The sequence below is a fragment of the Phycodurus eques genome, chromosome 13 (assembly GCF_024500275.1).
Source record: "Phycodurus eques isolate BA_2022a chromosome 13, UOR_Pequ_1.1, whole genome shotgun sequence".
NCBI classification, from domain to species: domain Eukaryota; kingdom Metazoa; phylum Chordata; class Actinopteri; order Syngnathiformes; family Syngnathidae; genus Phycodurus; species Phycodurus eques.
The window spans coordinates 25,856,320-25,872,133 of record NC_084537.1 but is presented as its reverse complement, the minus strand read 5'-3'; the positions used below and the strand labels follow the sequence as shown (position 1 = coordinate 25,872,133).

The window sequence follows — 15,814 nt, the reverse complement described above, 5'->3', positions numbered from 1 at the left end:
TTAATCCAAAAGAATAACCTTAACCCCCCCTAACCCAGTCACACTGATGCAGAACCCAATCCCAACCCAATAGTAACCCAAAAACCCGGTCATACTTAATCCTAGCTCAGGACTGGTACACACAAGGATTTTTTTAAGAATTTAAGAGCTCTACTACAGACCCCACACATGAAGATCAAAATTCAATAACAATTCATCCTGTGTGCGGTGCCTGCCGATAATCTCAACACAACAGCACAACACACACGTGACGACACTGTTCCACGAACGACCAGGAACCTAGTCCTCCAAGACAAACTTCTCAACTGGTCAAAAGTGAAGGAGGAGGAAAAAGAAGAAACATCGCAACAACACAAGACGCAACATGGAAGCGGACATACGAGAGGAGGGAATGATGGTGCTCTTGGAGCTATTTTTTTTTGACTGCAAAATCCTGAACTGAAGATATTTTTCGGATAATCAAATTGGAGTTTTTATTTGTTGGAAAATCACATCTTTATTTCGGAATAGCCCAAGGAGTAACGATCACATTTTTCATTCTTCCACATTTTCCACGTCAACATTCCCAAATCAATGCAGACATTTTAAATAAAGACCAATTATATTTGTCACCTGATTCAAACCATTCCAACCTCAAACTTTTCAGCTCCTTCAGGACATGATAGCAACTTTATCACATTCCCCAGATTTCCACATATCCCCACTGAAACTCCCAAATAACTTGATCCATCCATCCATCCATTTTCTGAGCCGCTTATCCTCACAAGGGTCGCGGGCCAAATAGCTTGATATTTTCCATATTTACCTCCTTCTTCCACACATTTGGACCAATTGAAACCATTCCAAATTCAAGTCTGACATGCTAGAGTTCAACAATTTAAGTCACTCCACAGCATTTCAATTTGGCATAAACTCTTCAGCATTCACGCAATTTCGACGACACAAATTTCATCCTCCAGTATGGAGCGTGAAATTGTGATCGTGTTACTAATAGTAACGAAAGACCAGACCAGAAGAACCATTACAGTATGTTACAATAAATAACAACAGCGGCTGTCCATTAAGCCAACTTTAGTGACCGCGGTGGTTCCTTTCAACGATTTAGGTGGCTCAAACACACGCTAACTCGCTAAGCTAACGGCAGATGATGAAGATCTTAAATGTATACAGTACTAAAAAATAAATATCGATGAAGTCTGGATTTTAAATTGTTTTAAAAAATGATGGAAATGATCTTTTAACACTTTGACTGATCGCTTCTGGCCTCCATGTTGAATCCAAACTTGAATGGAGCTTTCTTGTGCTGGTCAAAGAATATTTCATTTGCTCAAAAGTTGACCCGTACCTTATACGATAATCTTCAAGTTATTACAGAGTAAGGAATGAGTGAATGATTGTGTTCGCAACTGAGTCACAACAAAGGGATTTTCAGTGGACATTTTAGGAGATTGCTGTATCTTGGAGGAACACAAGTCGAAGTGGCCAATTCAACCAGACTCAGCATTTTGACATCGTCCTTTTTGAGAAATCTTGTCACGTCGCTACTTACTTACAAAACTTAAATAATCTGGCGTTTGTCATCGTTGTTCGGCAAGGGGCAAAACAGCCTAATTATCTTTGTGTGTGTACCAGGCCTTCCCCAAATCGTAACACTAGCCCTGTCACACCTAACCCAATCCCCTAACCCGCCTTAACTCTGAGCCCCTAATCCTAACCTTGTAATACCTAACCCTAACACACAAAAAAGAGATTTGTGTGGAGAAGTTTTGATCTTTTTAAATCCCTCTGATGCTTGCTGGGCAACTTCCTTGTTGTCCTTTTATTCCCACACGCAAACATCAACAACATCCAACAAAAAACGTTTGTCGGCCATTCGCACAATGGAATGTTGCCGGGTTGGGGGGTTAAGGGGGCGGCGGGGGTTGTGTGGCCTGAAAGGATCATCAGCCTTTCTGGAATTTTCACTTTTTCATTTGAGCTCAAACAGATTTTTTTCCCCTCCACTGAGCGCTCTATTTTTTTTAAATAACACTTCTGTCTACGATGTTAGCTTAGCATCAGCCGCTACTTGTCATCTCTTCAAAGACTTTAGTGTGAGCTAAAACAAGTTTAGCTCCACGTGAAGAGACATTTAAGTAACGAGATACTTGTACAAGCATGATTCTTTTAGGCTGTAGCGCTTGGCATCAGCCGCCGCTTGTTATCACTTTACAAACATGACTTTAGCGGCCAGTGAAGAGACATTTATTTAACAAAAAACACTTCTTCCTTTGTTCCTTTTACGCTGTTAACTTAGCTTAGCATCTGTAGCTACTTGTCATCTCTTTATAACCACAATCGTTGGAGCAAAGATGGCTTTAGCGACCTGAAGTGACATTTATTTTAAAACGATACACGCGTACGAGAATCTTAATGTTTAGCTCATCTTAGCTTAGCTTAGTTTAGCGTTTGCAGCTACTTGTCATCTGTTCACAAGCAAAGATGATTTTAGTTGCACGTGAAGAGACATTTAACGAGAACAACTCGTACACACGCATGGTCCTTCCATGCTGTTAGCTTAGCTGAGCTTCAGCTACTGCATTGTAGCTTCAAGTTTAAAGTGCGAATGCCGACTCAACTGTGACCAAAGTGGACCTGACCAACTTTGCTGCGCTAACGAGCTTTAAAACCAACTACTGACCTACTTTCTCCGCCTTGCTTTCAACTCTGTTTACACAAGTGTGGAAGTGTGTGTGGTGTAGTATGCGTGCGTGCGCGCACGCGTGTTGAGGCCTGGCGGTCGGGTCGGTTCCGCCATGTGCTGTCCAGCTGTGCGTGTTGGACTTTTTTGGAAGGAGGAAATTAGCTCGGAATCTGAATTGTTCCCCACAGGAACGACACACACAATAGCGTTGTTGAACAGTCGGCATGCTGGGAACAACGCAAACACACACGCAAGTGAACCACGAGTCAGTCGAACAGGGAAGAAACACAGCCTCCTTGGTGGAGGGAAAATCGGGAATGAATAGCCTTTGCCTTTTACACACAAGCCACTAAAGAAGGAAGAACAAAGAAAACGCGAAAAGATCGGGTGTAAATAGGCAGTGTGAAAGGTGCTATCGCTTCATTTGTTGTGTTAGTTGTTGTTGTTAGTGTAAGTGTTCGTTGAATGCTGAAGAGATATTTTCCAAATGTAACTCATTCTTTCAGTTTTAAAGTATCTTTTTTTTTTTACTTGCTTCTTCCACATTTCTTGAAGTATTCAAACCGTTCCAACTTCAAACTATTCAGAGCAGTTTGTTCCCAAAATTCCCACATTTTTCATTCTTCCACATTTTCCACATCAACACTCCCCAATCAATGCAGACATTTTAAATAAAGACCTGTTATATTTGTCACCTGATTCAAACCATTCCAACCTCAAACGTTTCAGCTCCTTCAGGACATGATAGCAACTTTATCACATTCCTCAGATTTCCACATATCCCCACTAAAAATCCCAAATAACTTGATATTTTCCATATTTACCTCCTTCTTCCACACATGTGGACCAATTGAAACCATTCCAAATTCAAGTCTGACATGCTAGAGTTCAACAATTTAAGTCACACGCAATTTCGACACAAATTTCATCCTCTAGTATGGAGCGTGAAATTGTGATCGTGTTACTAATAGTAACGAAAGACCAGACCAGAAGAACCATTACAGTATGTTACAATAAATAACAACAGCGGCTGTCCATTAAGCCAACTTTAGTGACCGCGGTGGTTCCTTTCAACGATTTAGGTGGCTCAAACACACGCTAACTCGCTAAGCTAACGGCAGATGATGAAGATCTTTAATGTATACAGTACTAATAAATAAATATCGATGAAGTCTGGATTTTAAATTGTTTTAAAAGATGATGGAAATGATCTTTTAACACTTTGACTGATCGCTTCTGGCCTCCATGTTGAATCCAAACTTGAATGGAGCTTTCTTGTGCTGGTCAAAGAATATTTCATTTGCTCAAAAGTTGCTCTTAATGGAATTGGCGGCTGACGAGGAGAAAGAAAGAAGTGGCCTTCCTTTTTGGCCCCTCAAAGCTGGGAAAAATCCATTTCGGCAGCTCATTAGTCAGCAACTTTGTGTACACTTACAAAGCCCAGCACACACACGCACGCACGCACACACTCAGCATAGCATCGGCAGCTAATTAGCGCTAATGGAGATTTGTTTGCTTTGCTTTGGGCTCTGTTGCTGTTTTGTCTCGTCTTCCAGGAAGTGGCGATTGGGCTGGCGTTCAATCTGATAGGTTGCTCAGACCCACCCCAAGGCGTCTGCAATCGCACACGCTCCCACTCAACTTTTAGGGGAGTTGTGCAGCTCGTGGTCTGGTTTCGTGCTTCAGCTTGTCCCTTCCTTGGCGGAGGAAATAACGTTAACAATAACAACACGATGACATCATCACAAGACCTTCCGCTGCAGTTCAATGTCGAGCTCCACAAATTGAAAGTGTGTTTTGGGAACAAACTCCCACCTGCGAGCCCGAGCAGGAAATTAAAATAAAAAAGGCAGACGGCGACGGCGACGGCAGTGGCTGACTTCCCGCCGACCGCAGCTGCCGTTTAGGCCGGCGGCCGCCAATCGAAGCGTCGACGTTGACTTATTAAAGCAATGTTAGCAGAAAAAGAGAGAGGGGACAGGAAGTTGTAGACGACGCCCGATTGGCCCGCTGGAGCGCAGCGTCGGGATTCGTAAACATTCCCCGTTTGGCCTCAGCTCACATCTTTCAGCGTTCGGAATTCCTCCAGGCTGCTAACAGCTGTCAGCTAACACAAGTTAACTAGCCACACAGGACGAGGGAAAAAAAAATATTGGTTTTTTTGTTTTTTTTTGGAAGAAAGCCCAACAATGAAAAGAGTGAAGTGAAACAGAGAAATGAAATGAAAAGACGTTCTTCCTCTTGGATAGCATGTGAACACGAGCCTTAAAAACTCTGTCAAGTCAAATTATAGATCTGTTTTTCAATACATTCTACATGTGCACCCGGTGCGTGGCTGCTTTAGAGCGCCTCGTTTCGGTCGCGAGTGTGCGCACGTCATAGCGAGAAAGTGGAAGAGCGAGGAAGGAGAATGATTTATCTCTTCATTTCGTGTGCATGCATGCATGTTCATGACAATAACGCTGATTCTTCTTCTTCTTCTTATGGACGTAGTGGTATTTGATTGACATTTGACAGTTTAGTGGTTTCCGCGCATTGAGCAAACACGGCCGAAGCGTCTGAGAGCAGAGAGGGAGGCGCCATTTTTCCCCATTTTCAAGCCTCATACTTTTTGGATCATTCAAATTTGACAGGGTTGTTAACGGCAGCCTGTCAAATGTAAGACATTTATTTTCACTTTCATGATTTTTTACAATGACTAATCCCTTTACATTTAAAATGATAGTTCCTAAACGATCATGTTCACGTGCATGTTTTGACCAAATTGATGTTTTTGATTTTTGTTTTTGATGTTGGGACCAAAACTTGCTGGATAAAATCAGTTTCAAAGCTTGATTGGTATCAGGAGACATAAAGCAATCGCAGAAGGGCACAAAAACAGAAATCAAAACATGTTTGAAATCATTTCATTGATTTTGCTTTCTCTATAAGCAAAGTCGGGGGGGGGGGGGGGGGGGGGGTCGTTTAAAATGGGAAATCTGATATTCTATTTTTGGGCCATACTGCCCAGATCCTAGTCTCTAGTCTTTGGTCCGTTGCTGTGCTTAGTCTGGAGATTTTCCTCCGATTTCCAACCTCGTTTTCGACTTTACTAAACTTCTGAAGCTGCTCTAAATTCTTTTGGCGCAGTCAATGCTAGTCTCAAGTCTCAATTCAGTTTCAAGTCCAATTCTGAAGTTCATCTTAAGTCTTTGGTCCACTTCTGAAGCTAGTACAGAGCTAGTATTGCCACAGTTCTGTAATACCGAGTCTTCTGTGTCGAGTCCCTGGTCTTGGTCCAACTTGCATCCACTTCCTGTTGCACATGCCAATCTGACTTTTTTTTTTTTGGGGGGGGGGGGGGGGGGATCAGGAAGATGTGATGTGGACACACACACACACCCACACACCTGAGGCCAGCCTGCGCTCTGATTGGTCCTCAGGGGACGCTGAACATGCCCCTCCCCTCTACACAGTTTCAAATGTTGAAGTATAAACAAAACCTGCAAACGTCCAACGTCTACGCTCACGCACGTACACATGCATGCGCGCACACACGTACACCTTCCGAGTGAAGCCGACCGTGGCGCCGTTGCAGCTGTTTTTTCACTCAAGAAGAACAAGAAATGATTGTGTAGAATGTTCGTGGTGTATTGTGTGCGCGTGAACGTTTTTATGCACGGAAGAAGGAAGTGCCGTAACGCTTTGAAGAAAACGGGCTCATCGGAAAAGAACCTTCACACTTTCGCGTCGCTTCTCGAATTCGTCAAAAGCTGACCGACCGCTTTGGAGTCCGTCTGGTCTCGATTCTTTCGTCAAGTTCGAAAGCTCGTCCCGACCGTCAGTGGAGTCCTGAAGCAAGTCCTTACTTAAACCTTTAGTTCAGTTTTGATGCAAGTACAAAAAACCTGAAATTCATTTCTGAAACGAGCAGCACTGACACAAGTCCTAAACCTTCGGTCCAGCTTTGAAATGAATCATACACCTAAAGTTCACTTCTGAAGCCAGTACTAAACTTTTAGTCCAGTTGTGAAGAGAATCCTAAACCTTGAGTTCAGTTTTTAAAGCAGTCATAAACCTTCAGTTCTGAAGCTCGTACTAAATGTTAAATTCAGTTCTGAAACGAGTTGTAAATCTTTAGTCCTGCTCTGGAACGAGTCATAAACCTTTAATTCCGTTCCGGAGCTAGTACTAAACCTTAAACATAAATAATGAGTCCAGTTCAAAAGTGAGTCATAAACCTTTCCTCCAGTACTGAAGGTCGTTTTCAACCTTTAGTCAAGTTCTAGTTGGTTCTAGCTAGTTGTACTTGATCAGCATGTATTTGGGAAATGTTCCTTCTATTTTTGATTGCCCCTCTCTCCTGAAGCTTCCAGTTTCGCTCCCACCTGGCCTCTTTTTGGAGTGCAGCTCTGAAGTGAATCCTAAAATATTAGTCCAGTTCTGAAACCTTTAGTCTGGTCCTGAATGAAACAAGACTGTTCCTGAAAGTGCTCGCGTTCTTGAGTGTTCCTCTCTCCCCCCGTAAGTCTGGCTTTCCTCCCCGCCTGGCCTCTTTTGTTTCCACGCCGATTAGCGAAGCAGGCGGCTGAAATTCGAGACGGCAGCGGAGCGTTTTCCTCCATTTTTTCTCCTCCTCTCGTGACGCCGGCGAGGGAAACGAGACCCAAGTTTGCCCGTCGGTGGCGTGACGTGAAGAGCCGGCCGGCGGGAAAAGTTTCCAACTTTTGCTCACGGGAACCGTTACGCCTGAGGACAAAAACCGGTCGGATCGCTCGGTCAATGTGGAGCGCGCTCGCCACACGCCTAAAATCAATATTGAACGAGATCAACGCGGATATTTACGCAACGCAAGAGACTTTGGAAGACTTTTCTGAAGTCCTCTTCTAAGCCGAATGTTGAAAGCGCAAGTTCATCTTTCTCGTCGCAGATGTTTAAGCAGTCGTTCTTTTACGGTACACGGCGGACCCCGCTGTTGGCGGGCTAGCGACCGGGCCGCGAACGGCGAAAATCCGAGTCGTTGTCGCCCGTCAGAATTGCATTGAAAAAAGTAAAGCCCCAAAGTTCTTGAGTAAGCGGGGACAAACCGACCATAAGCGTTTTGGGGATTTGTACCGCCCACAAAAATAATAAGAATTGAACACCTTGCGTGTATTCGGAGGTCGAGTCCGACTTTCGAGTTGGCGTCGTACCGCGTCGTGCCGCAACGCGCCGGGCCACCGGAAGACGGCGCTGGCCGAATGAGTGGTTTTGAATTTACCCTCCCAACATGAATCCAAAAATATGTCAGCGCTTGCCAAAAATGTCTTTAGTTTTTTTTTTTTTGTCAGTCATCCGGGACATCCACCAACGTTGAACCGGCGCAAGCGGACTCTTGGCGTTTGTTGACTTCCTTGTGTTTTGAAGACAATGACGCTGTGTCGCGTTGTTGCGTTGCGCGCTGGAAAATAGTTCCTGCGCTGAGAATTGCCGGATGCGACGTTGCCGCATGTGTCAAATTAGAACTCGTTTGAAAACTTGTCAGTGCCAAAACAATGATGCTCATTTGCGTGAGCGTGAATATGCCGCTTTATGCTACATGTTAGCTTGAGTTAGCAGACTTTCTTTCGCTGAAATCTTTTAGTTTGGTTGAATATTTCGGGGCTGAAATAAACAATGTTGAATTCAAGTCACCTCCAAGTGAGCGCGACTAATCAACAGCTTGAAGCAAGAACGCGCGGCTTCTTTTTTTTTTGTGTCAGCCAGTCTTCTTTTCCTTTCGGCCAAGTGATGTTATAGCGTAACGTTTCATTTCTTGACATGCGCCCTGTTACCGACCGGTGACCAGTCCCGGGTGTTGTCATCTCGCCCGGTTTGCTTTCCACGAGGACAAAATGGAAGTCAGACGCAAAAGACTCGAATGCGTCGGCCGCCGTTACCTCGTTGAAGTTCGCCATGTTTGTCTTCATCCCGGGGACTGGTCGCGCGCGCGTCAATCATTCCGGTCGCGCAGGTCAAAGTCCAAACTCCGCTGCGGTCTTGGGTTCCGTCCTTGCGTCCCGTGCGCGCCCCCGCCGTGCGCGCGCTCGGAACCTTGCGAACTTCGGACTTGAAAGTCGCAGACGTTCGTCGGCGGACGACCAGCGAGCACAAGTCCCGCCTCCGCCTCCTCCTCCTCCTCCTCTTCCTCCTGGCGCGGCCACGCGCACTCACACGCCCCCTGCTGTCACCGTGTGGAGGAGAGAAATGTGACATTTGACATGAACCCAAACAAAGTTTCCCGTGAGACACGACACATTGATGAAGAAAAGAAAAGACAGAAAGAAAAAGAAGAAAAGGAAAAAAAGTTCCATTCCTGTGCAATTTCTTTCCCTTTCTGCACCAATCGGCCCTCAAACGCTTCATCGAAATCGCAAGTCGATTCGACTCATACCACACAAACGATGATGGCTTTTCATATTTTTACTGAAAACAAAGAACGCGAATCTCGAGGCGACGGATTCTCCGAGAGCCAACCGGTTAGGTGCGAGCCGACCCGGAGTCCAATCAATGAGTCGACATTGGGGGTGCGGCTTAAAATCGAAAACGCACGCCGGGCTGACGTGCGCAACGCCTCGCTCAAACGAGTGCGATGAAGTATCGCTGACTCGTAGGAAGCTGGAAAAGGCGACAAAGGTAACAAAGCTCCGTGAAAGTCTGGATGTTCGTCAAGCCGCGGTGACGCAAATGTCGCACTGTTGCTTTTCGTCGTCGCAGGATGCTCGAGGAGGTCAAAAAGAAAAGCAAGAACCCCGCGAAGGCCCGCACGAATCTACCGCGCGGTTCACCTTACATGCGCTCTCAATCTTTTCGGCCATTTTATCTTTCGTCTTTTAGGCACCGATCAATTGGAAATAGAATTCAAAGTCCCGGGGCACGGGGACGCTTTGTGATTCACACACGTACACTTAGAAATGCAAACGTTTGCTCATATAATTAGAAGCTTCATCGCATTGCCATCAACTCTCTTATAAGGAAGGCAAAATAAGAAGAAGAAGAATTGCTCGTATTACAATACAACATTTGCATCAAGTTGAACCGCTACATCTCGCCTGGCCCGCTCGTAGTCCCACCGTGAACTCACAACCAACACGAAGTATCCGTTTCAGATTCCAATTAGATCAGCAAATGCTTCACTGGATACATTTTGTGTGCAACGTAAAAGGTGATGATGTTTACAAACAAAAAACTCAACTCCACAAGAGAAGACGCCAAATGACGCCCGCGAGCCAAAGTCGCCTTTTTTTGCTTCCTTCCCCCCAATTACTTATTATGGTGATAAAAACAAGATACTTTGGACAAAATTAACATTTTGGAGATTAAAAAAAAAAAAAAGGTGCCTTCCACTCTCAGACGTCACGTGACTCTTTGCGAGCAGGCGCCGCCATTTTGACCGTTTACTTTGAAACAAGATATTTATAGAACGAAAGATGTTTATCTGTAGTGATTACAAAATATAAACAAAGTCTATTTCCTGTTGTTTAAATGCAAATGTTTAATGAAACAGCTGCTCCCACGCCAAAAGAGGCTACTTGAGGAAGTGAAAGTCAACTTCAAGTCAAAATCTTTATTTTCCTATCATATCATCAACTGTCTTGAATTTATGTACGTTGATCGAAATGATCCCACGGATGAACATTTTGGATAAAAGAAAAACCGTCGAATTGCCGCGTGACTAACTAGCCTCTTGGCTAGCAAGAGCGGCCGTTTAAAACATTTACTTTCAAACAACAGATGATATTAAGACCAATTGGGATATGTATCCATCTGGGTAAAAAAAAAATAAAAAAATAAAATATATATATATATATATATATATATATATATATATATATATATATATATATTGAGCTTTGAGTTCGCTAGCTAGCTAGCTAGCTGGGAGAGCGACGTCAGGTAATGTTAGCTTTGTGCTCGCTGCTGTTTGTTTTATCTTTGACGAAAAGACCTGGATTTGTGTGTCTGCGTTCGGGATTTGGATCGTAACGTGACTGTTTGGGGACTTCGAGCTAATTATATTGTGACTGTTGCTTTAAAAATCACTTGAGCAGTATTTGATCACGCCTGAGCGACTATCAAAGGTCGCAAAGTAGCGACGAACCTGCCGACTGGAAGTGATGCTCCCGAGATAACGGCTGGCGAGTCCCCACCCTTTGCGGGCAGAGTGAGACAGATCCCGGAAGATGAACACTTCATTCCGGCGAGACGCTCAGAATGATCTCCAGCGGACCGTACCGCTCGTCTCTACGGTGCGACTCCTCTTCGCTTCCTACAAAATGCGACTCGTTCTTTGTGCGATCGTCGACTTCCTCCGCCAGCTTATCAACCAGAGAAATTTCTGGACTCTCGGGAGAAGACCGAACGTTGACTCACCGAATTGAGTGGCGAGCCTGGGTGGAGGTCTACACACCGTTCTTTGAAATACATGGATTACTTTGTGTTTTATTGTCACTTAGTCACAATAGTTTGTTTATCACAGTCGATTTCCATACTGTGCAACGGATTCATGAAGAACAATTCAAGTTATTGGACAGCTTCGAGATTTTCACTTTTAAAATGAAAACAATTCTTGTTGAGTCCATGTTGACAACATCATCCTTCCATTATCCATCCATCCATCCATCCATCCAGCCAGCCAGCCAGCTCGTGTTGAGAGCAGTTTTTGCATCTCTGCCAATCTCGCAACCATCTTTTTTTTTTTTTTTGCTTCTCCTGCGCATGTTGTTGTTCGGTCGTCCGCCAGCGTCGCCAAACTTCCCGCGAAGGCAAAACAGGAAGCGGAAGACTAACATTTCCTGTTTGGACTTCTACCGATGGACGATAGCAACGTCCCACCTGCTGGAATGGTTGGAGACCAGAGGTGGACCACCAGAGTCCGAATTCATCTTAGGACTTGAGACTTGCTCGGCTAAAACAAATGAAAAACTTGACTTTGACTCGGTATTCGTGAGATTCGTCTTGATTCAGACTTTAAGCACCTGAACTGTTTACGGGATTGCGTGCCATTCGGTTCGTAATTTGAAGTTTTGCGAATGTGCTGCGAGATTGATTGGAGGATTGTGTTTTTCATGAAATCGTGAAAACGAGAAAAAAAAAATTCAAGAAAAAAGAAACTATGACAACTAAACCAGTCAGCAATTGACGTCAAGACATTTTGTTATTGTCAATAGCGAGACTTGTTTGGGTCTATTAAAAAAACTTGATGTGTGATGGTGATCGTTTTAGCATAGCTAGCTATACAGATAGCATTTATGCTACATGCTAATCAGAATCAGAATCATCTTTATTTGCCAAGTATGTCCAAAACACACAAGGAATTTGTCTCCGGTCGTTGGAGCCGCTCGAGTACGACAGACGGTCAATTTACAGAACACTTTGGGGACATGAAGACATTGACAAAAAACAATTGTGCAAAAAGATGCAGAGTCCTCGAGCACTTAGAGCAGTTCGAACGACTAATATTGCAATAGTCCGGCGCAATGACCGTTGCGCAAAGGGCGCCGAGACTTCAAGGAGTGTATGCGGTTTAAAGTGACGAGTAGTGCGATCATCTGGGACAATGACGGTTGTGCAAATGTTACAGATACTCCTCAATCGGTGTGCAAATGGAGCAGATGCTACTCTGGCACGAGCGGCCGGTATATGCAAATAGTGCAGCGTGGCGAGACAACTACAGTGAGTGGACGAGTCATACGTAATTGGCCCCACAGAAATGTGACAACCAACTCAAGTCAAAAAAATTCCAGCTTGTTGTCATGGAATTATAGGTTAGGTGTTTAAGAAGTTGATCGCAAGAGGGAAGAAGCTGTCGGAATGTCTACTCGTTCGAGTTTGCGTCGATCGGTAGCGCCGACCCGAGGGAAGGAGCCGGAAGAGCCGGTGACCGGGGTGCGGACGGTCCGAGAGGATTTTGCACGCCCTTGTCTTAGTTCTGGCAGCGTGCGAGTCCTCAATGGCGGGTAGGGGGGTAGCGACAATCCTTTCGGCAGTTTTGATTGTCCGTCGCAGTCGGAGTTTGTCCTTTTTTGTAGCGGCGCCGAACCAGACTGTGATGGAAGAACACGGGACCGATTCGATGACCGCTGTGTAGAACCGTCTCAGCGGCTCCGGCGGCAGGCCGCGCTTTCTCAGAAGCCGCAGGAAGTACGTCCTCCGCCGGGCCTTTTTGAGGACGGAGTCGATGTCGGTCGCCCACTTCGGGTCCCGAGAGATTGTAATTCCCAGGAACTCGAAGGTCTCGACGGTTGACACAAGGCGGCTGGACGACGTGAGGGGCAACTGTGGCGAAGGATGCCTCCTGAAGTCCACCATCATCTCTATATATACTGAGTGCGAAGTGGCTAACGTGCGAATGTATGTGAGGCTGAGCAAGATTGTATGAGTTCACAACATGACTCGCTTCACCCAATTCACCCGACTCGCTTGATTTTTGCCATCGTAACTTGGGACTTGAATTTTAAGAGTAAGACTTCATTTCTTACTCGTGACTTTAGTCATGCCTCTGTGATATAATACGAACACTTGGCGCCAGTTTTGTTTTATTACACCGAAAATGAGAGAAATCAGAGGAGTCGTCCTTCGACAGATCACGATTCACTTTCACTGTATTGCAGATTTTGGAATCGTACATATCTAATTTTGTATCGCTGATTTTTCGCAGTCTTGCTGGAATTTGCGCTGATTATTTTTCCACGCAGACTCGTTTCATTAAAGAGTCACGTAAGCGCGAGGTAGAAGGAAAAGAGTACTGCAAAGCAGAACCAACCGGCTGACACAACGGAACGTCCGCAGTAAACATTGTGAGATAATTGCATATAGCCGACCAGCGCTACTTCCGACCAATTAGAATGGCTCCGCGCGGGCGGTTAGGATAGACACCACCGTCGCTTTATTGAACTAACCCTAACAAAAGAAACACGTTCCAAACACATCGGTGCACCGGTTGCACGGCCACAACTGACGCAGAGTCACTCCACAGGCAAACTGCACAACTGCATGTTTGGTATTGGTATGATGCGCAAAGCTTGAAAATAGATATGAAGAGCACAATACATTTACGGTCGCTACTTTGCAGGGAGTTCTGGAACGTAACCCCCTGCGATAAACGAGGGACGACTTCAGAGCGCTGACCTCCGCCAAGACCCAACGATCCGCCGGCTGGATCTAGTGGCTCGCTGCCCGCCGCTTGGCCCCAATGCGAGGGGACGGTCCAAATATATGACCTAATCTGCATCTCCCCAAATTGGGAAACATGTGGCAACCGCATAACTTGTGTCGTTTTTCTCCGTAATCCTGCTAAAACAGCAAACCACCTCATGCGTTTGCCCTTAGAGGTGGAAAAAAAACAAGCCGAAAAACTTGACGTTCGCATACGCGTGTACGGTACTGCCCATCAACTAACATTGACATTTGATGACCCCATTGTGTCTTTTTTGGGGCACATCTTGACAATAGGAGACAAAAACGCATTTCTTGTGCTCAGCAAATGCAGCCAAAACTTTGTCATGGAATTCCAATCTCCACTGGGGGGCAAGCCGACTTGAGTTTGCGCTCTTCTTCACCAGGGGAGAAAAACAACTCGTCGACGCTGCCATCTAGCGTACGCACGGAGGCACTACATCACAAAAAAAAAGACCATGTGCGCGCGGAGCGAACAACAGGGGGCGTGCTGGTGCAACTAACATATATGTCAAATAGGGTTCTACTTTCAATAAGGAAACTTAGTATAACTTAAACTTAGTATTACATACTTCATCACTGCAAGCAGTTCATGTTAAAAGGGCTTTTTGCAATCCATCACGTGGAAATCCATATTCATTGATTAGCGGATATTAATTCCCTAGATATACATAGATTGATCGATGATTTCTAATACATTCAATATGTACGGTGTAAAAAAAACATCTATTGAAAAGCAGACTGTGTCTGCATAATGCATTGAGTGGATATAAAAAGTCAACACACCCCTGTTGTGTGTCAGGTTTTTGTGATAGAAAAAAAGTCCAACCAGGATAAAACAATTGAACGACTGGAACAGCTGAACTTTATTTGGGGTTGCTCAGCTCACTTTAAATGCCGACTCCCATTTCAAATGCGATCGGTTCATTCTGAACGCAGTTGCAAGAGGGTGTGCGCACTTGTGCAAGCACATTATCTCAAGGGGTTATTTTGACTTCCCGCCTCAAAAAGATTTCATTTTTCTTTTGAATTGAGTTGTACAGTTTATAGGTCATAGGTCGCATTAATGGTGGGAAAAGTTTGGAATTGATTGATCTCCGTCTCATTTCTTAAATGCTTTTTTTTAGTTGAAAGGGGAGATTGTATTTTTTTGCCTCACTTTACTAGAGTGTAACTATGACACTAAATGTTATTGGTTGAAAGTTCTAATTTTTGGAACGTCCGATTCATCAAAAATGGAAAAAGAGGCGCGAAACGTACCGAGCGGGTGTGTTGCCAATTCCTCGTCGCTTCTTAAGTCCTTCTGTTTGCTAATCAGTTGCGAGCAAACGAGGGATGGGCATTTTTTTGTTTCATGTTCCAGAGGTGCATATTCCAAAATAGCGATCGCGGCTCCCGAAGCCCAAGCCTAACAGGTCAGCGTCAGGTGGCGGGGGTGTGCGCGGCAAATGACTGATTGGTTGATCTTCCTTGGGTGTGGTGTTTTCTGAAAAAGAAAGTCCCACTTTTATTATTCAATTTAAATGACAAACATTAGACTTTTCCTCACCACTGCAGCGCCACAATGAAAGATGTGACTATTTTCCAGGAAATGACATTCGTTCACAACATTTGAATCACGTGCGACCAAAAATGAAAGACTTTTTTTTCAAGTCCAATATGAAAGTCAATGAAATGCAAATGCTCATCAGTCACATGTGAACTGTGGAAAAGGAGTGCAAATTCAGCGCTTTATGAATTCTAAATGATTAGGCTGTAAATTAAAGTAGATCGTGCGCGCCGATTGCGCAATGTCGTAAAACTGACGTCATTTTGCTTCTCCAAAATAAATACAATATTGTAACATAGTTGAAGAAGAGGCGTTTTTTTTTGCTCGCTCTCATTCGGTTCAACAGATGCACGACTGACGACGACGAGCTGCGGCGCGCGCACGTAGACTCGCGTGCGCGCGCAGCC

General features: G+C 44.7%; 1 protein-coding gene across 3 annotated transcripts in view; it reads right to left on the bottom strand.

Annotated features, from left to right (window-relative positions):
• myo10 (myosin X) overlaps positions 1–8,771 on the bottom strand; it is a 64,332-nt gene extending 55,561 nt beyond the window's left edge. For all 3 annotated transcript variants that reach the window (XR_009769673.1, XM_061693928.1, XM_061693930.1), the window contains exon 1: positions 8,581–8,771. Coding sequence is in view for 2 of the 3 variants with exons in the window: in XM_061693928.1 (XP_061549912.1) it covers positions 8,581–8,610 (30 nt within the window). In the remaining variant the exon portion in view is untranslated. The remainder of the gene's footprint in view (positions 1–8,580) is intronic.
• Positions 8,772–15,814: the final 7,043 nt, after the last annotated feature.